Below are 24,181 nucleotides of genomic sequence, written 5' to 3' on the forward strand. Positions count from 1 at the left end.
GCGACAGATTGTCCTTTAAAAAACATGGCATTGTTGGTTGTCATTTTACTCCAAAACCGATTGAACTTAATCTTTAGGAGAATAAGCTCTGATACTAATTATAAGGATCGAAAACAACCTAAGAGGGAAGGTGAATTAGGTTAATTAAAAACTAACCAAGTTATGAGACTCTTTTTGCTCAATATGAAATTTACCCTCTTTTTTAGATGACCACACAATGGAACAAATAATGAGAAAGTACAAATGCTCGTGAGTAGAAGAGATGAACAATTTATATTGCAAGGTAGTAAATGAAAAAGATAGGATAGCAAACCAAATTCCAAACTCCTCTTGAATTTGAGTATCACTTTATAGAGCAAGTTTCTTCAAGTTGATCAATTACAACCAATCTTTGTGTATAAAGGAATGATCACTTCCTCCTTGCCCCAAACCATACTTGGTCAAGTTAGGAAGTTTTACTATCACTCAGATAACCCTCACAAAGCTACACTATTGAAGTAATTGTCTCACACAAGAAAAGCTTATACGAAATCTACACAACTCAGAATACAAATCTTCTTTGAAGAGAATTTTCTCACTAAAATTGCTCTAGATCTTTTGTAGTCTCAATGTGCAAAAGTGTTTTGAAGTGGTTGACTTTGCTCTATTTATATGAGACCAAAAAATTCCTCCATTAAAGCTTCCAACGGATAAAATGCAGCTGAAAAGTCAACTAGTCGTTGGTAGTGTCGGATGTTCGGTAGTCTTGTTTCTTGCATCCGACAGCAGGCAGATAGTAAAAGAGATTTTCTTTAATTCTTTCAAATGTCCGGTACCTTCAAGGTTTGCGTCTGAAAGCAGATGGTAAAATTTGAGAAATCTTTTTCAATTCTTTTGGACGTCCGGTATCTCCAATGCTCTGCGTCCGAAGTGTTTTGCAGTTTATCGGACGTCCGATGCTTTAATATTTTGCGTCCAATCGAGGTCAGTGAGTTTAGAGGAAATGTTTTAATTCTTTCGGACGTCTGGTGATGGAGTTCTTCATGTGTCCGAAGTTGCTTAATGATTGTCGAACGTCCGATCCAGTCTTTACGAGCGTCTGACAGCTTCAGCAATCTTTGTCTTTTCTAAATGCGCTTAATCTTTGAACCTAATTTGCTCGATTGCTGAAAAGATCTTCGAAGAGAGAATTAGTAACATTCATTTGTTTTGTAAACATCAAAAGCTAAGGACCCAGATTTACAATATGATATTAAAGTTTTCCACAAAAGAAGGTTTAATAAAAATGTTACTTATTCTTTTGTATAAAGTGAATTTGTTGTTACCAAAGGTGTACTTAAGCCTCTTCTTTTTGTAAAACACTTTGTTTTTCTTTTTGAAGAAAAACACTAAGATTATCCAACCTTTGTCTCAACTAACTTTGTTATTCTTTGATGTTTTCATAAAACTTTATCTTCTCATTTAATTTTCTTTTCAAATCATCATCTTTGCATGCAAAATTAACTCCATTTTTTTTCAAATCATCATTTTCTTTTCTCAACCTTTTGTTTTCTTGAAAAACTTTGGAGCTTTTACATAACAAAACATTTATTTTTAATTTTCAACTCCTTGTTCTTAGTATAAAATTCTTTTAAACTATCATGTAATTTGATCACAAATGCTTCAACATCATCATCTTCATCAATGTCATTATCATTTTATCATGAGAGGAATAACTAGAGAATACATCATTGTCTCCAATAGCCATGAAAACCATTTGAACCATTTTTATTTCTTCTTCAATTTCACCATTTGATTTGTAATCATTCCATAAAATTTGGAAGTTGATAAAATTTTATCTTCTTTCTCCTCTAACTTCTTTCTTCTTCTTTCTTCTTCTTTCTTGGATACTCATTCACACAGTGTCTCAGTTGACAACATTTATAGCATTTTTCATGTTATTTTTTCATCATCTCTTGCTCTTATTTGCCTTTGGGAGGATTGAAAAATTGGTTTTGTTATTGTTCTTTGGTCCACCTCTTTTAAATCTCCTCTTATTGGCAAAGATCTTCTTGAAACTCTTTAATGAGAAGAGCTAAACTATTTTCTTCTATCGCTAAATTTTCGCCATCAATGGAGAGTATATCATCTTCTTTTTGAGAAATTTTGAGAGCAATGCTTCTCTTGGCTCTTATATCTTCATCTTTTTGTACTGTAGACTTAAGATTTAACTCATAAGATATTAGAGAATTTACGAGATATTCAAATCTTTAGCTCTTTTATGGCCGTAGCTTTGGTTTCCCAATCCTTAGATAAAGCATTAAAATTTTTCTATTTTTTCACCCAAGGAATATTCTTTACCAAGCATTTCAAGATCCTTAATAATATCATTAAATCTACAATACATCTTATCTATATTTTCATATGGTTCCATTTTGAAAAATCAATATTTAGTGATAAGCAAGGATTTCTTTTGTTTTCTAACATCATTACTATTTTCATGAATTTCTTTTGATTTATTCCATATTTTTAGCTGATTTACAACATTTTACCTTAATTGTTTCATTAGCATTTAAAGCACTTTATAAGACATTCGTAGGTTTGGCATTTAACATGAGATTTGTGTATCTTAAGCACTCAATTCATTCCTAGTTTTACGTCTAAACTTTCCTAAATCCATATCAAAAATATTAGCTTTATGAGGACTCTCATTCACAATATATTATAATTCAATGTCAATAGATTGCAAAAATAATTTCATAGGTTCTTTTTAACTAACACAATTAACACCGTTGAACATAGGAGGCCTAATGATGGATTGTCCTTTTAAAAAGCAACGCATTACTAGTTGCTATCTTTACTCCTAAGTCAGTTGAGTTTAATCTCTGGAAGACCAATTTCTGATACCAATTGTTAGGCCCAAAATAACCTAAGAGGTGAATGAATTAGGTTGATTATAAACTCCTCAAACTATAACAAATTGTAGCCCAAAATTAACTATCCAAAAATACTTAGGTGATCACATAATTGAGCAAGTGAAAAGGCAATAAATGTAGGAAAGATAAAGCAATTTAATCACACAACAAGTAATAATAAAGAACACCAAAGGTGAAAGAAAGAATTGCAAACTAATAAACTTCTAAGTTTATTCCAAATTTGAAGTTGAATCCACTCAATAGCTTCTTCAACTGATGATGTTACAAATCACCTTGTATATAAGAAGGTTTACTCTTTACATACCTTATACATTCTTTAATTGAGTTAAAGAATTTTACAATTTCTCTCAAATTAACTCTTACTATGCTACAATTGGTTGCTACCTAACCAACCTAATATTATTTTCTTTTTACCACCACACAAAGAGTACAAAAGAGAAGAAGTGTATTTTTCTAGCCAAAAATCACTATAAGAGCTTGTATTCAGTGTGTGAAAAAAATCTATCTTTTATTTAGACTTTACTCCTTTTATATGTATAGAAAAATGATGTTAAATGAGCTTCCAATGGTCTTACATTTAATGTTGAAGAAACTAACCGTTAGGCCTATTGGACAACCGATGTGTCGGACCCTGCATTCAAAGGTCTGCTGAGTGGTCTTTTTAGGAGTATCGATCGGCCAATCCCACATCTGATAGATACATTCGATAGAAACAAAGAGTTCTAAGTTTTAGCTCTTAATCTATAGGAAACGTATGATGGTCCAAGTGTGCATCCGAATCGTCATTCGATCATCATGGTTAATTTATCCCTCATCCTTCGGACATCCGATCCTTTAACTCAGTGTCCGAAACTTTGTCCAATACTTTGTGACAAACTATCTTGAGATGTTTCGGATGTCCGATCCTCCTATTGCATGTTCGAAGGTGCGTCTAATATTTAATGACGAACTTTGTTTCTTCTTGTTTTGCATCTTTTCTTTTGCCAATTGCTTGAGCACCTCTAGTAGTGACAACTCACCAAAAATATGAGTTCAAATCATCATTTTAGTTTTTCATTCATCGAAATTAAGGATTGTGCAACCCAAGATTTTTAGAGGGAAACTGTGGGAGAAGAGAGGAGAAAGTGAAAAAGGAAGAGTAGGAAGGCAAAGGGGCAGAGAAAGGGCAGTTGGTTGGAATGCTAAAAAAAATAGGGAATGAGGGTGGCCATTTTTAATAACATGCCCCAAAAATTTTAAAACACTCCAAAATTACCTATTTGTTTATGTTAAAACAAAAAAATCTACAATAGGGTTTTCTAAAATAATCACAAAAATACCTAATCCAAACACTCCTTGTCTAGTTGTTTGTTTTTGTTTTTGTTTTTTAATCGTCACACAGTTGAACCATTATGAGAATGGAGGACCAAGTTTGAATAATTTTCTCAATTCGGATGACCAATTTGAGATTTCTTTAGTTTAAGGGTCAAAGTGAGATTTTGTGCTACATTGGAAGAATGAGACTTTCCAATTTAAATGGCCAAATCAAGATATTTTGGCACCTTTAGGATCGAGTTGAGACTTCTAAAAAGTAAGGGGAATTTTTGGACCATAATGGAGGATCAAAATGAAATCAACCCAATGCAATAAATAATGAAGTGACGCCAAATTAATTTTTTCATACAGATGTGTGTTTATATATAAAAGAATAGAATAAAAGATAAGATAAAATCGTATTATAACTAGGTATATTCACTCGTTACTATGGGATATATAATGGTTCACTTTTCCTATACATTTACTGGTTGCCATGTCAGGCACTGCTAAAATGAAGGAGATCAAATTTGCCATTAAACTGATGAGAATTAATTTTATTAGCATGTCTTTCTTTTCCGTATCAAATGGTAAGCCAACAGAAATGCATGGCTAAGTTTTTGCACAAACAGCGAGAAATGCGGTTGTACATTGTGCTTTTCGCCCTAAAAATACCAAACAGTGAGATCCATCACTTCATTTTGAGGCTGGCAAGTATATAAACAATCCTTAGCCTGGTTGCTCAGCATAAGCGATCAAAGTACGCGGCAAAATTTGCCTCACGATTCCCCCCATGTAGCAAGACCAGAGACTATCCCCCCCTAGAAAAACAAAAATATCTGTATCTTAGACTGTATATTTTTGTATATCAGAAGTAAACAGAAGATGGCAGGAGGTGGTTTTGTCTCTCAAGGTGGTGCAGGAAACTTTGAGGGCAAGGTGACAGGCTTTGTAATTATGACATGTTTGGTTGCTGCCAGTGGTGGTCTCCTTTTTGGTTATGACATTGGTATCTCAGGTAGGCAAGGCACCATTTGGATTGAGGGAATGGAAGGGAAAGGAAAGGAGTAGAATCGGAGCAATTTGATTTTTGTTGGGAAAGGATTTAATTATTTTGTTGAGTGATGGTTTGTACTCAAAAATGAGCGAAAACAGAGAAAAATGAAACTGAATTAATTTAAATAATTTAAATTTTTTAAAAGATTAATTTTCCCTAAATTTTCTAATAAATTAACACCTGATATGTTCTCTGTTTTCTTTTCCTTCTTAATTCAAATAAAATTTCAGTATTTTTTTTTCTTTTCCCTTCATATTTAATCCAATCAAAATGGATGAAATCACTTTTCCATACTCTCCTGTCCTTTCTTTTCTATTAGTCTCCTTTCCCCTACTCTCCCGTCCTTTCTTTTTTATTAGTATCCTTTCCTTTCCTTTTCCTTCCTTTCTTTTAATTCAAAAGGTGTCCAAATGATTGTGTTTCTTTACTTCTGTAGATACCAAAATTAAGGTCCGTATGGAAGGAATATGGATAGTTTTTCTCAAGAAAAGCATAACTGTGTCGTAAGCACATTCATATGTGAAATTATTCTAACAATAACATTTTTATTTTATCTATTCGTATTTCAAGCCCAATCATATGTGGGATTATTCTTACATTAACACTTTCATTTTATCTATTCATACATCAAGCACAATTATATGTGGGATTATTCTAAAAATATAACAGTAACACTTTTATTTTGTCTATTCATATTTCAACCACAATCATATAGGGAATTATTCTTACTGTAGCACTTCTATTTTGTGGGATTATTTTGTCTATTTGTACGTGTGAGTTTCACAAAAATATAATTGTAACACTTTTATTTTGTCTATTCGAATTTCAAACACAATCACATGCGGGACTATTCTAATATTTCTTTCTTTCCTTATTTCTTTTCTTCTTTTTTTTTTTTTTGAAATTTGCAGGAGGGGTTACGTCAATGGATGAGTTCTTGCAAAAGTTCTTTCCGGAGGTGTATAAAAAGGAAAAGAACCTTAGTGGAAATACTAGCAACTATTGCAAATTTGACAGTGCAGTTCTGACACTTTTCACCTCTTCCCTTTACTTAGCAGCCCTGGTTGCCTCCTTCTTTGCTTCTGCAACAACAAAAGCATTGGGAAGAAAGGCCTCCATGGTAATTGGAGGTCTAGTATTTCTTATAGGTGCAATCATCAATGGAGCTGCCATGAATGTTGCAATGCTCATCATTGGTCGTCTCTTGCTCGGTGTAGGCGTTGGATATGCTAACCAGGTTTTCTTTCTCTACTGATCACTCTCATGAGTTCCTAGATTCCTTCACATTTCACAAAAAAAAGGTAAAAAAATGGACTGTAGTTATAAATCATTCATATTGCAGGCAGTTCCAGTTTACCTATCAGAAATGGCGCCCGCGAAGATCAGGGGTGCACTCAACATTGGTTTCCAAATGGCTGTAACAATAGGAATTTTCGGAGCCAATATGGTGAACTACGCAACATCAAAGATGCAGCACAATGGATGGAGATTTTCTCTGGGTGGGGCAGTGGTCCCTGCTATTATCATGACCGTCGGATCCCTCTTCTTACCAGACACTCCCAATTCCCTGATTGAGAGAGGCAAGAAAGATGAAGCAAGGCAAATGTTGAAGAAAATCCGTGGAACCGAGAATGTGGATGAGGAATACAACGATCTTGTGGCGGCAAGTGAAGCTTCAAACCAAGTCCAGCAACCATGGAAGGATATCTTGGACAGGAAACATAGGCCTCATCTGGTCATTGTTTCCCTCATTCCATTTTTCCAGCAACTCACTGGCATCAATGTGATCATGTTTTATGCCCCTGTTCTTTTTAAGACTCTTGGCTTTGGTGATGAAGCTTCCCTCGTTAGTGCTGTGGTCTCTGGTCTGGTCAATGTCTTCGCCACTGTGGTGTCAATCATCAGTGTTGATAGGTTTGGGAGAAGGGCATTGTTCTTGGAAGGTGGAATCCAAATGATCCTTTCCCAGGTAAGGCATTATCTCCCAATTTGGATTAGTTATTCTTGACATTCATACATATTCACGACTATATATATACCCTTTATACGAGCTATTGGACACATATTGTTAGAAATGGGAATGGGACAGGTTTAGTTGGATTTTGTCCGGTTATGTTCAGTTGGTGTATCGTTTGCATGATTTGGTACACACTCGTATATATGTGTAAACCATGGTCCTGCACACTAGGAACGGAATAGGTCTAAGCTAGGCTTTATCTCAGGCTGAACTCGAGATGTGCACTGAATCCCATGAACAATGCATCGATCAACACAATTGACCAAAACTCAACTGGACCTACCCCAATCCTGAGGATTTAAGCCATATCACCTTTTGCTATAAATTTTGCAAAAGCTGATTGCGATTGTGAAGTGCAATTATTAAGAAAATCAGAATCAGCTAAAAGTACTTTAGAAAACTCTAAAATCTAAATACAAAAGCGCACACAATAACATTAAAAAAAAAAAAAAAACTGATTACTCAAAATCAAGAGCTGTATCCTTACTTGGCTTGATTCTGAAACATGATCTACAGGTAAATGAGCCCATAGCACGAGTTTAACTATCACTCTTTCAAGTGTTTTCATGCATTGAAACTAAGATCCTGACTCCTGACACCTGATCTTGTTCTTGTAGTTGGGCGTTGGAATTCTGATTGCCAAAGTTTTCGGAGTATCTGGGGAGGGAACCTTCTCCAAAACTCAAGGCGATATTGCACTGTTCTTGATCTGTGTGTACGTTGCTGCATTTGCATGGTCTTGGGGACCTTTGGGGTGGTTGGTGCCTAGTGAAATCTTTCCCCTCGAAATCCGATCAGCCGGGCAATCCATCAATGTTTCTGTAAACATGTTCTTCACATTCATAATCGGACAGCTCTTCCTAACTATGCTTTGCCACTTGAAATTTGGCCTCTTCTTCTTCTTCGGCGGATTTGTGATCCTGATGACTTTGTTCGTCTATTTCTTCTTGCCTGAGACCAAGAATGTGCCAATTGAAGAAATGAATAGAGTCTGGAAGGCTCACTGGTTCTGGGGAAAGTATATCCCAGATGATGCTGTTGGCCTTGGCCATCAGCCAAAATCAATCGAATTTTGAGGGGGGAATTCATGTATCAACTGCATGAACGCAGAGTTATGCAGTTGAAGTTTTCCAACGAAAACTAGTTTGATATACGAGAAAAAGTTTATTGAGAAACGGATTCATATGAATTTTCTCTTTTTTTTTTTTTCTTTTTCGAAAAAATCCAAATATCTGGATTTATATCACCATAGCATGATTAAGAAATTATAAACAATGATTTATATCACCATATCTGGATTTTTTTTCTCTATTTGGTTAGCCTGATTTGCGAAAAAATATTTCCAAATATTATTTAGTTTACATCATAAATACAATTTTCAACCACTTTTTTTTATCTCAAATATATCACATAGTGTTATCTCAAATAATTTGTTTAAATAATCTCCCATCCCTCTTCTCTGTATGGATTGGAATAAAATTTGTAATGCAGAGCAAACCAAATTGCCAATGGAATACATTTCTAATACTACGTAAACATACAATATATTGTATGTGTCAATCAATACGTCAAAACTCCTACGACAAATATTTACTTCTATGATTATCTGGCATCACTAAACATCAATGTTGAAGCTAAAATTTAAAAGTGAAACATTCTGAAAACTCGATGGACCTGATCAAAAAATAAAGAAAAACCTAAAGGAAATTTGATAACAAAGGCAAAGAAAATCTTCTGCTCTATTTCTCAAGGGAAGAAAAGACGAGCCCTGGCAACCGCTTACCTTACACAAGAATGAAAGAGGATGGAGCAAACTGAAATTGCCCTTCAAGAGACTCGTCAACAAAAAAGACCAAAAACAACAAACGTACTCCAACTTGACTATGGATCAAAGAGTCTGAAAATCCCATGTGACCATTGATTGAAAAACAACCAATGAAACTTACACCTTATCACCAAATATTAAAAGCATGGACTTGATTTAATTTTCTTCTACAGAAATTACATCTAGTATTAACCCATAAGAAAGACTAAAAGAAATAAACACATTGCACAACCTTGTTCAATGCCTATAGTTTGTAATGAAAATTGGAAAACTAGATCCAGTATGAGCCCGTTATAGTCTATGGATACCTAGAGACGGCAAAGAGCTTAAGACTTGTAAAAGCATAACAAAATAAATAAATAAGAACGAAAATTCAAGAAACCAAATCAAAGTCTGTAGCAGAAAAATGGAACTGGTCGTTCACCATAAGCCAACAAAGAATGGAGGAAAATGCCAAACATCATTCTAAAACACGAAAGTAAACTCAAAACAATCACAAGAGTATAAAAAGTTGAGCAAAGGAAAATAAGAGAAAATAAAATGTGCAATCAATACCGAGTTACCGGGCCAGGGTTCCCCCGTATCTGGATAAATTAATTTGGGACATGCCTGATGCGTATACAAACGACTATGACACCTAAAAATCATTCAAAAAATGAGTGATTCTTATTGCAGAAAGTCACTGGCACTATATCAATCTGAGTAGCCTTTTGAACCAACAGAAGTTACTGTTTACCAACCGCTATATAATTTGAGCCGCTATATAATTTGAGCTCATTCACACACAGCACGATGCATAAGATTTGACAGCATCAAGCCAAGGCAACAGGATGATTTTACATACATGGATATACAATTAATTCACCTTTGGTTAGATCCCATATAGTTTGCTACAAAAATAGCCCTACTTACAAATATTTCTTGCCATGTCATAAATTAAAGAACAATCAGCTGAAGATCATGAGACAGATACTGTCTCCAGAAGGCCGTCGACATACTCCTTGAGCTTTACTTTTGTTATTGCACCTTCCCTCCTGCTCTCTGGGACTTCCTTCCCATTTGTGAAGAGAATCAATGTTGGTAACCCATACACCTTGTATTCTTCAATAAGTCGAGGATTTGAATCATGGTCAATTTTCACAACCTTTAGTTTTTCATCATACTCCTAAGAAAACCCAAAAGCAACCATGAGATAGATATGAAAATTCAAAAATATTGTATAAACATTAAGCATCTTTGCTTCTTATATTACCTTTTTCATCTCTATAATAATTCAACCTTAAACTTCAGTACTAAAACTTTCCAAGAAAACAACAACCAGAAAGAATAAATGAAAAATTTAAGGAAAATAAAAGAAAAAACAAGGCATCTGGGTTATGCATTTATAAGTCCCCGAAATGCTATTCATCTAACTAAAAATATCCCTCACGATACATTTAGTCCTTTTGTTCATGAACTATATGCCAATATCGCAAACAGGTAGTCACATGTCAATCATATTATTAGTGCCCGGTAAAATTAGACGTCTGTCATACCACATGGAATTACCAGATTGGCTCCATCAATCAATATCTCAGTCATGAAGTTCCATAAAGCAGCACCAAACTAAATATGCAAGTCATATTTCAAACAAAATTATCAGCTCAAAAGTTTTACTTTCTGATGACAATCACAATTTAGTTTACCAATCTTACAATGATAGTAGAAACTTAATTCATTATGCTGTATGGAACAGATTCAATATTTTGATATAAGCATCGTAAGAAGGTACTTATCTAAACACAATATGAAACAACAATTCTGGGGCAATTCATCTAACAACCAAGGCCCTTGTTTGACAACGTAATTCAGCACTTAAAATTAATGGATGATTTTAACATGTTCAGGTGCATTTCATAATAAAAAATAGAGTATTTGAACTAATTAAGTGGCACTAAATTTTTGAGGCAAAACTTGCTCCCAAAAATAAATGATGAGCTATTCACTTATCACTTAATATGATATACACTCAAATATATCAGATTTAGTACTTAACAATTTAGTAACTTAAATAAATTCAATTTTCAATTTTCAAATTTCAAATTTTAATTTTTAGATTTCAATTTTATCAAACTCATCCTAAGAAGCTTTGCACGACCCTTATCCAGTATAGTATTTGTTTTCAAGACAAAACTCGAAAATGAGGTGAGTTCTATCCAAAATGTAAACAAGTACCAGAAGCAATGTGAATTGTTGACCAGGAAAAAGAACACAATAATACATATCTACAAAATACTTCCAAATATCCAGGATTCACTACACACTTAAAAGATTATGACATTTTAACATGCTTGAGGAAACCAAGATGTGTCTTCTAACCATACAATTCAATAACAGAAAGTCATCTAGTGTCTGTCTTTTTCACATTGATTGGCCAACTTATTATAGGAACCTCAAAAAACAATAAACACAACAACTAGTAATTATCGCATTTGACAGGGAAACATGCATCTCTTTGCACATCTCGTTATTGAGTTTCCACTTAAAAGTAGGGACTTGTTTACAGATCAAAGCCATTTTTTCCATAACTTAAAAGATATTCCTGGATAATTTAATTTATTACACCTTCACCTCAGGTTTATCACATGTAGACACAATCTTATTATGTACCAGATATTAATTTAATAAAAAATCAAACACTTCTCAATCACTTGGGAACAAGAATTATGCAACTCCTGGGCAATTTTATTTCGCCTTTTTAAAAGAAAGGAAGTTTAACTGAAAAGAGTAATCACTTTTCAAGGAAATATTTAGAAAGAAATAGATGATAGTTCAACATAAAAACAAAAATGACAACATTTAGACAAGTTGTCGCCTTGGGCAGATGTATATAAAGTAACAATTATATAGACCTTTACAAGCTTAAGAAAACTTCAAAACCACACAAGACTTAAATAGGATTTCTGACCTATATAAAAGCACAAGCACAAAGTGTTATCCGGACGAGACTCTACTGGAGTGTAATTTTCCTTAATTCTCCAACAAACAAACAGAAACTCCAGTCATTAGGTAACCAGAGTATTTCTTTGAGACCAAAACATTACCAACACCACACCAATTTAATTTACCATATTCAAACTTCCCAATTTAAACAGATATTACACATTTTGGAATATCTGGGCAGTACATTCTCTGAACATTTCCTATTTCCATTTTGAAAAATAATCAGAGAAACACATTGAAACCAAAAGGTTTGTTCCTTTCAAAGAGGAATGTATTCGGCATATGTTGATATGCCTTACAGCTAAAGGACTAAGCACTTTAAATTGTGAACAGTATTCATGACTAATTGCACAAAGAATTGGAAAATAACTGACAAAGCAATAGAAATCACTGCATCCATGTGCTTTTTGGTGGAACCTAGAACTGAGATGTCCAACAAAGTTAAATTTTAGGGTAAATTACATAAAACCCCCCTATGGTCTTGCATAATGCCAGATGACCCCCTCCCCCAACAAAAAAAGGTTTCAAAATAGCAGCATAACCCCCTTGTGATTTTTTGTAAAGTGGAAAATGGACGGAATGCATAATAACCCCCTTGTGATTTTTTGTAAAGTGGAAAATGGACAGAATGCATAATCAATTATGGAGATTAGACCACACGTGCTGTAAAAGTGCATCTAATGAAATCATAATAACGACTTAACACCCCATATGGTTAGCATAAATATTCACTTTACCCCCTATGGTTTTTGCATTTATCCACATAATCCCCTAATGATTTTGTACAAGGTGGCTAAGTTGTGCTTTGATTTAGCATTTAAGTAAGGAAACTACCCGTATTTCAACTAATAACATTACATAAACTATTTTCTGTTAAATTTTCAGTTTACACAAAACCATGGGGGGTGAAGTGAATAATTTGAAACTTAGGGGATTATGTGGCAATAGATGAAACCACAGGGGGTTATTAGTAATTTACCCTAAATTTTGTTAAAAATTTTCACCTCTGAATTCGAAGAATTGAATGTCACCCGTTAACCTACTGAAAAATGGTAGTGTCAAATCTGGAAATAAATTGTTCACATATTGCACCCTCCTACAAAAGAAATCAAAGTTCTTCCTAACATCAAGCATATTAATCTACAGCATATAATTGTTGAGCCAACTAGAAGAACCTATTCAACTTGTCCATCAAGATTTTTAGATGATTCTTGTTTATTTTGATTTTATCATGCAATGCTATTATCTGGTTAAAACTCTTTAGAAGAAAGAAAACTGTGGACTATGAAAACCAAAAACATACAAGAAAGGAAAGAAAAAACTCTCAAAGATGCAAGTGTATACCGAGCATTACAGCCTCAAAATCAATGAAGGAAAGAATCAAGCAAGTTATAAAAATGAAGCCACAGTGCTTTAGACTTGGGTACTGTATTTCTTGAAGAACTAATGACACTCGCTCTCAGTTGGATTCTTGTAATGTAAGTCCAGCTTTTTGTTGATAAACAAAGATTAGTTCACCAAAAACCAGATGATTGTTGAATTCAGAAGCCCTTAGTCATCAAACATAATATTGTTGCTGTCACTGCTTACTGACACTTCCCAAATACGGCTTAGTGTATGTGAGCATTGCTGGTGCTCGATAGGACTGGTTAATAATAGCAAGAATAAATTAAAATACCTTATTGTCACCATGAAAGATAAAATAAGAAAGCGAGGAATCGACATCTTAAGAAAAGAACACTCTAGAGAACAAGAAGCAAAAGCTTTATCATCCTGCTTATATATCTACAAAAAACGTATTAGCTAGGGAAACCTTGCAACTCAACTTGCCAAGACTTTTAAGATAGGAAAATAGTGTAAAGGGCAAATATAGTACTAGTCTATCATCTTTAGATCAAGAAAGTTACTGTTACAAGATATCAAGAAGAAACTAAAAGAAGATTAAACTTAGGTGACATTAAAAAGAGATTTCACAGTTTGAAATTGGCAGTTTCATTTGTCCACTCAGAAAATGAATCTTCAGAAAGAAACAGAAGTAACTGAGAACATGGCCAAATTATAACACTCATACATTCTCTTCCTTTCTGCTCCCTACTCTTAAAGGGTGTTAGGAAGGAAAACTATTTGGACTACGGATTTAAACATCTTCTTGCAGGTTTCCACCCAAAATTTTTATGAAGCAAACTCTAATATATAATAGCCCTGCTATTTGAAGGGAAATAAATTCAGGTATATGAAACAAAATGGACATTTAGAGTAACTAATACAATTTGCACAATTGAACTGATGATGGATTTTCTTTTCCAACCACTGTGATAAAGACTAAAGAATAGGTATTTGGGAGACAAAGTAATATACAAGTTGAAGAACTCAGACTGGATATTAAAATAAACAGCTGAGCACTAAGACATGGGGAAAAATTTTAATTAATACTTGTTCGGGCCAGGGGCAGGAGGAATCAGGAGTGGTTGAGGAAGGGGACCATGAGGAGTTTCAGAAAAATCTTCAAAATTCTTAGCACAGGGTCAGCGTACATATGTTTTGGCTATGTCTTCCGTTATGTCTTGTAAGTAACATTATGCAACCCCCAGGAAATTTTATTTAATCCTTTCAAAAGAAAGGACAGTTTTAACAGTAAAGAATAACAATTTGTCAATGATATACTAAAAAATAAACATGTACGATCGTTAAACACAAAACCAAAAGGAAAATGTTTTCTAGAGTTGGCACCTTGGGCAGAGGGATATAACATTACAATAGTACAGATCTTTTTAAACATAAGAAAACTTGAATGCCTCAAAAAGTTATTATTTGCAAAAACAGCTAAATGAAAGCACAAGCGTAAAGTGTTGTTCTGAAAAGGCTTCCCATTGAGTTCAGTTTTTCCTTATGTTTTCTTTTCCTTAATTCTTCCAAGTAACAAAGACACAGTCATTTAGTAAGCAGAGGATTTTTCTTAAGATTTCACCATCACCAACCCCATACCAATATTTATCTTCTCCTATTTACACTTTCAGTTGAACCAGAAGTTATGTGTTCTGAACAGTCGGAGATTATGTTCTCTAAACATTTCCCATTTCCATTTGAGGAAATGGACAGTAAAGACATTTAAATCAACAAGTATTTCTTCTTTTCAAAGACAAACATATACTGCAACATGTCTAATTTCTCAAGAACTAAGAACCTTTCGTTATTTTTTTCCTTAAATTATTCATGATTATTGCCGAAGATATGAAAAGTAAGCAACAGAAATCTCAGTATCAAGGTGCCTTTTTGTAGACCCTAGAACACCAAGGTCAAAGTCAAACAAGCACATTAAATTTTAAGCCATTTAAAATCATAATCTATGAAGGACTGGATTTCACCGGTTAACCTACTGAAGATTGAAAAATGAACTTAATTTTCTTTCTGACACGAAAGTGTCAAATCTGAAATTAAATGGTTCACTGATAGCACCCTTCTGCAATAGAAATGAAAGTTCTACCTATACCGCATCAAACATGTCAACCTGCATCACATAACTTGTTAAACCAACTGAAAGATTCTATTGAATTTGTCTATCAAGAACTTTTTTTTTTTTTTAGCGACTATCAAGATGTAGGAGGATTTTCAAGATAATTGAAGAATCTGAAGAATCCACTGATGGGAATTTCATCACAGCTATTGAAAACTTCCCTGGTGGCAGTGAGACATCATAATCAAATTCTGTTATGGTGGGCAGGTGGAATTTACAGCAAGATACATAGTAATAGTATGTTGTGTAACGGACTACCTTGAATAACAGATGAGTATGGAAAGATAACTTATTGTCAAACTCAGAAGGTTTCTTCCACAATTATGTTCTAAAGAACTGGAAGGATTACCAGTTGGCTCTCCAAAGTTGTGAACCAGTAATATCTATCAAAAACTTTAGAAGCATTTTGGTTATATCTTCCTAATAAGATGCAAAGCTATTGTCTAATTAAACATTTTGCAGAAGAAATGAACACCCCAAACTATGAAAACAGAAATGTACTAGAAAGGAAATGGAAAAATCTCACAATTGAGTGTCGCAACATCAAAATGAATGAAGGAAATAATCAAGCAGGTCTTAAATATGAAGCCACAGTGCTTCAGATTTGGGTACCACATCTCTTGAAAGAACTAAGAGCCTTCTAAGGTAAGTCCCTATTTTTTCAGTAAACAAACTTTAATTCACCAACAACCTAATGGTTGCTGAATTCAGAAGCCCTTAGTCCTGATGCATTGTATTGTTGCTGTTAGTGCATACTAATACTTCCAAATATAGCTCAATGCATGCAGGTATTGCTGGGAATGGTTGATAGAAAACAGCTAGAACAAATTGGAAAAGACTGTGTCCTGACAAAAGACACAGAGAGAGTGACGAATCAACATCTGTAGGAAAAGAAAACTTTAAAAAGGATAAGCAAAGGCCTTTATCATTCTGCTCAATATCTGTAGAAAAAAGTATTAACTAAGGAACCTTGCAACTGTTTTTTAAGTAAAACCAAGACAGAGGCAGACCAGTGTAAAAGACGACATTGTGTAAGAGTACATTGTTCTTAGATAAATGAAATTATACGTATTATTTTGCTTCTAAGTTTGATCCTTATACAGAAAAGTATCTCTGCACTTAGTTTGCTTACCATCAGAAGACGTAATAGATAGCTACAAATAGCTTTGACACTAAAATAACAATTCAGTGTTTGAAATTGCCAATTTCTTTTGGCCAATTAGAAAATGGCTTTTCAAAAAGAAACAAAATAATTCACAATATGACCAAATTATAAGAGACAGGCACTCTGCTTTCTTCTTTCCTATTTCAAAATGGAAATAGGAAGAAACTTACATAAACAATGTACTAAAATATCTTTGTTGCAGGTTTCCATTGAATTTTTTAGAAGAAAAAGTCAAAAGAATTAATAGCCCTGCTAGTTCAAGAGCAAAAATTTCAGGTACACGAAAATAAATGAAAATATAAAGTAACCGGTACAAAGTTCCAAAATTGATCTGACTATAAATTTTCTTTTCCCAGCTCAGTGATGAAGAATAGAGAACAGACATTGATAGGTGACAAAGTAGCATACAAGTAAACAGTTAAAGACTACGAAGCAGGGGGAGCGCATTTAATTTAAAACTTGCTCAGGCCCCCCTGGGTTGGGGAGGTGGGTGTCGGCAAAGTTCAAAAATCTCTTGTTATGTCTTTGTCCTTAAGCAAAGATTTTTTACATGGACAATATATCATTCTTAAAAAAGAGAAAATCACACTGATATTTTTGTTTCTTACCTTGATCCTTATCCAAGAATGTATCTGGGGTTTCTTAGATTTGATACCACTAGAGGACATAAAGAAGAAACTAAAGAAAAAAAACTTAGCATTCACATTTAAAAAGAGCTTTCAGTGTTTGAATCTGGCAATTTTTTTTGTCCAGTTAGAAGATGAATCATCAAATAGAAACAAAGTAACTGAGTAGGGCTGCAAACGAACCGAGCCGAGTCGAGCTTTGGTCTTATCGAGTCGAGCTTTGACTTAATTTCATCGAACTCGAGCTCGAGCTCGACGAGCTGGCAATTTTTAAGCTCGGGTTCGAGCTCGAAAAAAATAAAAATAATTATTTTATTTTTAAAAAAAATAAATAAAATAATATTTTTTCTTAATAAATAATAAAATATTAAGGATATTTATGTAATTTTACTATTAAAATAAAAATAAAAATATATATTTATATATATATATATATATTCGAGCTCGCGAGCCTAACGAGCTTAATGTTTTGAGCTCGAACTCGAATATATATATAGAAACAACCGAGTCGAGCCGAGCCGAGTCGAGCTTTGATCTTATCGAGTCGAGCTTTGACTTAATTTCATCGAACTCGAACTCGAGCTCGATGAGCTGGCAATTTTTAGGCTCGAGTTCGAGCTCGAAAAAAATAAAAATAATTATTTGATTTTAAAAAAAAAATAAAATAATATTTTTTCTTAATAAATAATAAAATATTAAGGATATTTATGTAATTTTACTATTAAAATAAAAATAAAAATATATATTTATATATATATATATATATATATTCGAGCTCGCGAGCCTAATGAGCTTAATGTTTTGAGCTCGAGCTCGAGCTCGATTTTGACTCGACCAGCTCGACCTCAACTCGAGCTCGATGGCTCGATTCGTTTGCAGCCCTATAACTGAAAAGATGACTGTATGATAAGGCATTCATATGCTCTTCCTTTCTGTTCAACCTTCTGAAAAGAAAGTAGTAATGAAAATTATTTGATCCATAAACTGAAATATCTTGTTGCAGGTTTCCATCTGAAATTTAATGAAGCTTAACTCTAATATCTAATAGCCCCATCAGTTTTGCAGGTTGTCATCTAGGTTTTGCAGGGAAACAAATTTCAGAGGTACATGAAGCCAAACGAAAATTTGGAGTAACTGATACAAATTTGCTATTGAACTGACTACAGATTTTCTTCTCTGAGAACAGTAATGAAGATTTAAAGACGGATTTTGATCGGAGACAAAGTAACATCTAAAATTAAAGAATTCAGACTGGATGTTACATTAAAAAGTTGAAGACTAAGACCTGGGAACTATAATTTAATTAAAACTTTTTGGTGGCTGGGAGAGCAGCTGGGAAGGAGGCCGTGAGGACTTTTCGGTAAATCTTTCAAAATTCTTAGCACAAGGTAGGCCTACATATGTCCTCAGCCACATCTTCCGTTACACATTCTGCCTTAGAACGGGGATCTAGGGCTAAAAAGCACCCCATATTCAGCCAAAGCTGTTCTTCACCCACCATAAACAAAATATCCAAAACTTAAACCTACCAAATCCAAACTATAATTGGCTTTCAAACGTCTCGCTTTACATTCGCTTAAGCTGGTCTTGCAAACCAACTTCTCAAAATGGTATTTTAGCTGTCGAAAAAGTCATGCTGTAATACCATGAAAAATAACTTAAGATTTTGACAAACGACAGCTTTCCTATATAATGGCGAACTTTAACCTATCCCAAACTCAATGCCCAGTGGAAATGAAATGATTGTTAAAATCATATCCAAAACCATAAACCATTACAGCTAATAAAGAAAAATATGTGATTTTCACATACAAATTAAACAGCATAATTAGGGAAATCAACAAAATTAGTACTGCTAATTACTTCCGTTACACGTTCTGCCTTAGAACGGGGATCTAGGGCTAAAATGCACCCAATATTCAGCCAAAGCTGTTCTTCACCCAACATAAACAAAATATCCAAAACTTAAACCTACCAATTCCAAACTATAATCGGCTTTCAAACGTCTCGCTTTACATTCGCTTAAGCTGGTCTTGCAAACCAACTTCTCAAAATGGTATTTAAGCTGTCGAAAAAGTAATGCTGTAATAACATGAAAAATAACTTAAGATTTTGACATACGACGGCTTTCCTATATAATGGCGAATTTTAACCTATCCCAAACTCAATGTCCAGTGGAAATGAAATGATTGTTAAAATCATATCCAAAACCATACACCATTACAGCTAACAAAGAAAAATTTGTGATTTTCACATACAAATTAAGCAGCATAATTAGGGAAATCAACAAAATTAGTACTGCTAATTACCTTCCACTATAACCCATCAATAATCATCGGCTAAACAATGCACTGTAGGAATAATTATCAAAGCATACACTCCACCCTAAGGTTTATCAAGCCTATTAACATTTCTCGTTGATTCTAAAATATAATGCAAAAATTAGAAAGGGAAAAAATTTTTTAAAAAAATTAAGAAAAAGGAGGATTTCCAACCAATGGTCATTAATTAATCAGTAATTAAGTATAAAGATTGAATTATGGGTGTACCTGAGCAAGAGATTCGACGGCGGGAGCGATCAAACGGCAGGGGCCGCACCACGTGGCAACGAATTCGACAAGGACAGGAGTACTGGACTTCAAAACGACGTCGGAGAACTCACTCTCTTTAATCTCCTGTACCTTACCGCAAATTATCCTCATTGAAGATGAGAGTGAGGATGACGACGTCGTCTTGCTGCAGCTTCTGCTGCCGCGGACTGAAGCTGAAAGATGACCGTTAGCACTGATAGAAGAAGAGGAAGAATACGAAGCAAAACGACGTAGTTTCCACAAGTTTCCAACTGTACGGATTGGAGGGAGAGGGAAAGTGTAGGGGAGTCTATAACTGGAGCAAAACGACGCAGCTTCCATGGCTGAAAAAAATGTGAATCAGCTTCTTCTGATTTTGGAGAGAGCTCGAGGATACGTGGGGGCGTATTTTAGTTGAAGAGAATATGACATGGTGTTGGCGGTTTTACAATTAAGGATAGTATTTACTTGAAAGTTTTCCATGACGTGGATCTAATTGATTGGAAAGGGCCATGTTAAGAGGTGAACGGGTGTGTGCTAAGCGTGGAGGTACAGATATGAATGCGTGGCTGTTATGGGCTTACGTGGACTCAGAGATTGTACGGTGGCATGAGCAGAAATTTTAAGCAGCAGTTTCAGTCAGAGTGGATAATTTCAGAAACTTCCCTTGAAGTTTCTGACAGTTTCACTTAGCACCCTTAAAATTTTAAACATAATCAGTTGCCTCCCCTATTTTTAAATTATTGTAACATTTTTAACCCAATTCAAATTATATAATTAAAATACTATCTTAAGGAAAGAGAAGTTATTTCCTTCCAAAGTTACCCTTTAAATTTAAAATTCTTTGACATTTAAAAACTTGTGGAATGTATTGTCTAATGAAAAATTATAAGGTTGGGGTTGAGAAATCCTTTAACTAATCTTATCAATAATTTGGAGACAAAATTTAAAGTTGACAAATTATAAAAATTAACAATACATGTAAAAACTATTTGAAATATTGTAAAGAAGAAGAAAATAACTTTTTTTCACCTCCTAAACATCTCAAATAAGTTTTAAATGTATATTTTAAACGTTTTTTCCTTTTCTAAATTTTCATACCATCAATCAAGATAAACAAAAATTAAAGATTCTAAATAATTTATTAAATTTATTAAATTTTTTCAATGCATTTTATGTAAAAAGAAAGATTTTTCTCGTCTAGTAATCTAAAGGCACACAATAATAAGTATATGGATAAATGAAGGTAGGCCCAATATTAAAGTTTTAAAATCATAGATAAACCCCCATATTGCAACACTTTTGCAGCAGAAATCTATGCTTTTACCAAAAAAAATAATAACAATAATATTGGATTTATTTCTAATTATATGACCTTATAGTTTCCCAAATAGACAAACCCTAAAGGAAAAAAATTCTTTTGTAAGCTGAAAACATGTTAAATATAATTTTATTATTTTTGTACTTTAAAAAATCATATTGCTTATGATTGTAGTTACTGTATTTTGTCCCTTTGAAAAAAAGTACATATCATGGTTTTTGTCCTTATTTTTAGCATTTGACTATTATACTTACAATCTAAAAAAAAAAAAAAATGTAAGAGAACAAAAGCGCGTTGTTGGAAAGAAATTATTCTCTCCTTCCTAAAATGAGTACTTTAATCATATAATTTGAATTGGGTTGAGAATGTTACAAAATATAAAAAGGGGAAGGCAAGTGATAGTTTAAAATTTTTAAGAGAACTAAGTGAATTTCACTCAGGGAAGGTTTCTAAAATTATCCCCTTCATTATCTATCCCAAGTAGAGTTGATAAAGGAATAAGTTGTTCGTGGGATTTGCGGCTTCAGATCCTCTGTCCCCAAAATAGTCTCTGTCCCCTCTATCTCTTTGTTGTACAGCTGCCACGTGTCTCTAGTCTTTTGTTAACCCAAACTCAAATGAACCAATAATAATCGGTTTATAAGTTTTGTTAATCCAAATTCAGAGAACCAAATTCCAATTCATAATTCCAATATCTAGTACGAATACCCGTGCTACGCACGGTATTGACATTATTGAAAAAAAATGAAAATAAAATGGTGAATAAACAAGATTAAAAAATTGTACCAATATAATTAAAATGTAATATCTGTCTAACAATAGTTTGAAATATGATAGAATGTGATTTTGATTTTTTGAAAATCAAATTCCAAAATCATCTGCTGGATAAAAATAAGAGAATAGTAATAAAATTTCAACCACTCTTACTAAGTACACCTAAAAACCCTGCTAATACTTGAATAACCATGGTCTATCATGTTGGTTTGTAATATCAAATCCTTGCCTATTCACAATTCAAAACTTTTAAAGATGGTTGGTTTGTTTGAATTTGGGTTAACAAAACTTATAAACCGATTATTATCGGTTTATTTGAGTTTGGATTAACAAAAGACTAGAAACACATGACAACTGTACAACAAAGGGACAGAGAGGACAGAAACTATTTTGGGACAGAGGATCTGAAGCCGGAATTTGCTCAACGGGATGGTATAAGCTGGAGTTCAACTCTTTCATTTAATTTACATGAAATTAGCCACGTTTTCGAGAACAGTACTCCAATCATGATAATGTAGAAAACAGTAGCTATTGTAAAACTAATAAACTAAATGGAGATATTAGAGAAATAAGTAGAGAAATAGAGAGTGATTTTCTTGTATTCCAATAAAATAAAAAAGTCTTTCCCAAAGGGTGTCAATGTACCTCTATATATAGGTACTACAAGATTAAAGGTACATTAATTCTATTAAACACCCACTACTACAAGAATATGAAGAACTTATGAAACGGTTCTTCCACTACATGAATAGATTTATGGATTGTAACTTCTATACATAATGTAGCCATAAATCAAGAATTAATCCTCTTGGGAATACAAAGGGACATCCATACTTTTAATTGTTTCATAACACTCCCCATTGGATGTCCATTACACAAAGAATATGTCTCGTTAAAACCTTACCAAGGAAAAACCTATCGGAACAAAAACCCTAGTGAAGGAAAAAGAGTACACTATTCTTGTATATTAATTTCTCCCCCTGATGCAAACATTATTTGAGATCTTTTAATCGTTGTATTCCAATATTCTTCGCCAATCGCACTAAGATATGGTACTTTAGGACCAAGTAACTCTTCATCTTCCTTTCGCGATCTAAAAGGATCCTTATTAGGATCTAATGATCTGACGATCATTGGAATATTTAATATATGTGTCTTATTCATATAAAATCGCTTTAATACCTTCCGGGTATATGCAGTTTGGTGGATAAAAAATTCGCTTTTCAAATGCTCAATTTGTAAATCAAGGTAGAATTTTGTTTTTCCAAAATTCTTGATCTCAAAATCCTTCTTCAAATATTCAACATTATTTTGAATTTTTTCAGGAGTTCCAATCAAATTTAGATCATCAACATATACAGCAATTATCACAAAATTTGTTCCATTTTTCTTGATAAAAACACATGGACATATTTGACCATTGGTATAACCTTCGTTAGTTAGACATTCATTGAGGTGGTTATACCACATACGTCCAGATTGTTTGAGATCATACAAAGACCTTTGTAATTTAATAGAATAAATATCTTTAGAATTTGATTTGCATGCTTCAGGCATGTTGAATCCTTCGGGGATTCTCATATAAATATCATTTTCAAGATTTCCATATAAATATGCAGTAACGACGTCCATTAGACGCATATCTAATTTTTCATGTACTGCAAAACTCATAAGATATCTAAATGTGATAGCATCCACTACAGGTGAATACGTTTCATCATAATCAAATTCAGGCCTTTGTGAAAATCTTTAAGCTATTAGTTTTACACCTTTAGGTGTTTGGACTACAAGTCCAAAAACTTTTCTTTTAATCAGTGAGTCTAATTCAGATTGGATCGCATCTTTCCACTTTAACCAATCATTTCTATACCGACATTCATCAACCGATCTAGATTCATGATTCTCATCAATTTCTATAATATCAAGTGCTACATTTCATTAGGTTCCAATTAAATTTTCTATGATTTCGTTCTCTTCAGGAGTTGGCTCTTCAGGAGCGATCTCTTCAAGAGGTTGAATTTTGTCATGACATTTAATCTCCGGAGATATTTGAAATCAATTTACACCTTATTTAGGTAGGCCGGTCTTAAATTTATTTGTAGCACTTGTGCATATCCTTCAGGGATATCAATTTTAATCAAGG

General features: G+C 33.6%; 2 protein-coding genes across 2 annotated transcripts; one reads left to right on the forward strand and one right to left on the reverse strand.

Annotated features, from left to right (window-relative positions):
* The first annotated feature begins 4,973 nt into the window (after positions 1-4,973).
* Positions 4,974-8,337, forward strand: LOC113717991 (sugar transport protein 10). Its single transcript, XM_027242871.2, has 4 exons — positions 4,974-5,205; positions 6,156-6,457; positions 6,587-7,213; positions 7,879-8,337. Exons 1-4 carry the CDS (start codon positions 5,073-5,075, stop codon positions 8,335-8,337), a joined length of 1,521 nt encoding a protein of 506 aa, XP_027098672.2. The 5' UTR covers positions 4,974-5,072.
* Positions 8,338-9,888: 1,551 nt separating this feature from the next.
* LOC113715333 (thioredoxin X, chloroplastic) lies at positions 9,889-20,389 on the reverse strand. The gene is made up of 2 exons (XM_027239510.2): positions 19,923-20,389; positions 9,889-10,251 (listed from the first exon to the last, which is right to left on the reverse strand). The coding sequence occupies exons 1-2, from the start codon at positions 20,283-20,285 to the stop codon at positions 10,045-10,047; spliced, it is 570 nt and encodes a 189-aa protein (XP_027095311.1). The 5' UTR covers positions 20,286-20,389; the 3' UTR covers positions 9,889-10,044.
* Between the last annotated feature and the right edge of the window lie 3,792 nt (positions 20,390-24,181).

Source organism: Coffea arabica, chromosome 11c, assembly GCF_036785885.1.
Source record: "Coffea arabica cultivar ET-39 chromosome 11c, Coffea Arabica ET-39 HiFi, whole genome shotgun sequence".
NCBI classification, from domain to species: domain Eukaryota; kingdom Viridiplantae; phylum Streptophyta; class Magnoliopsida; order Gentianales; family Rubiaceae; genus Coffea; species Coffea arabica.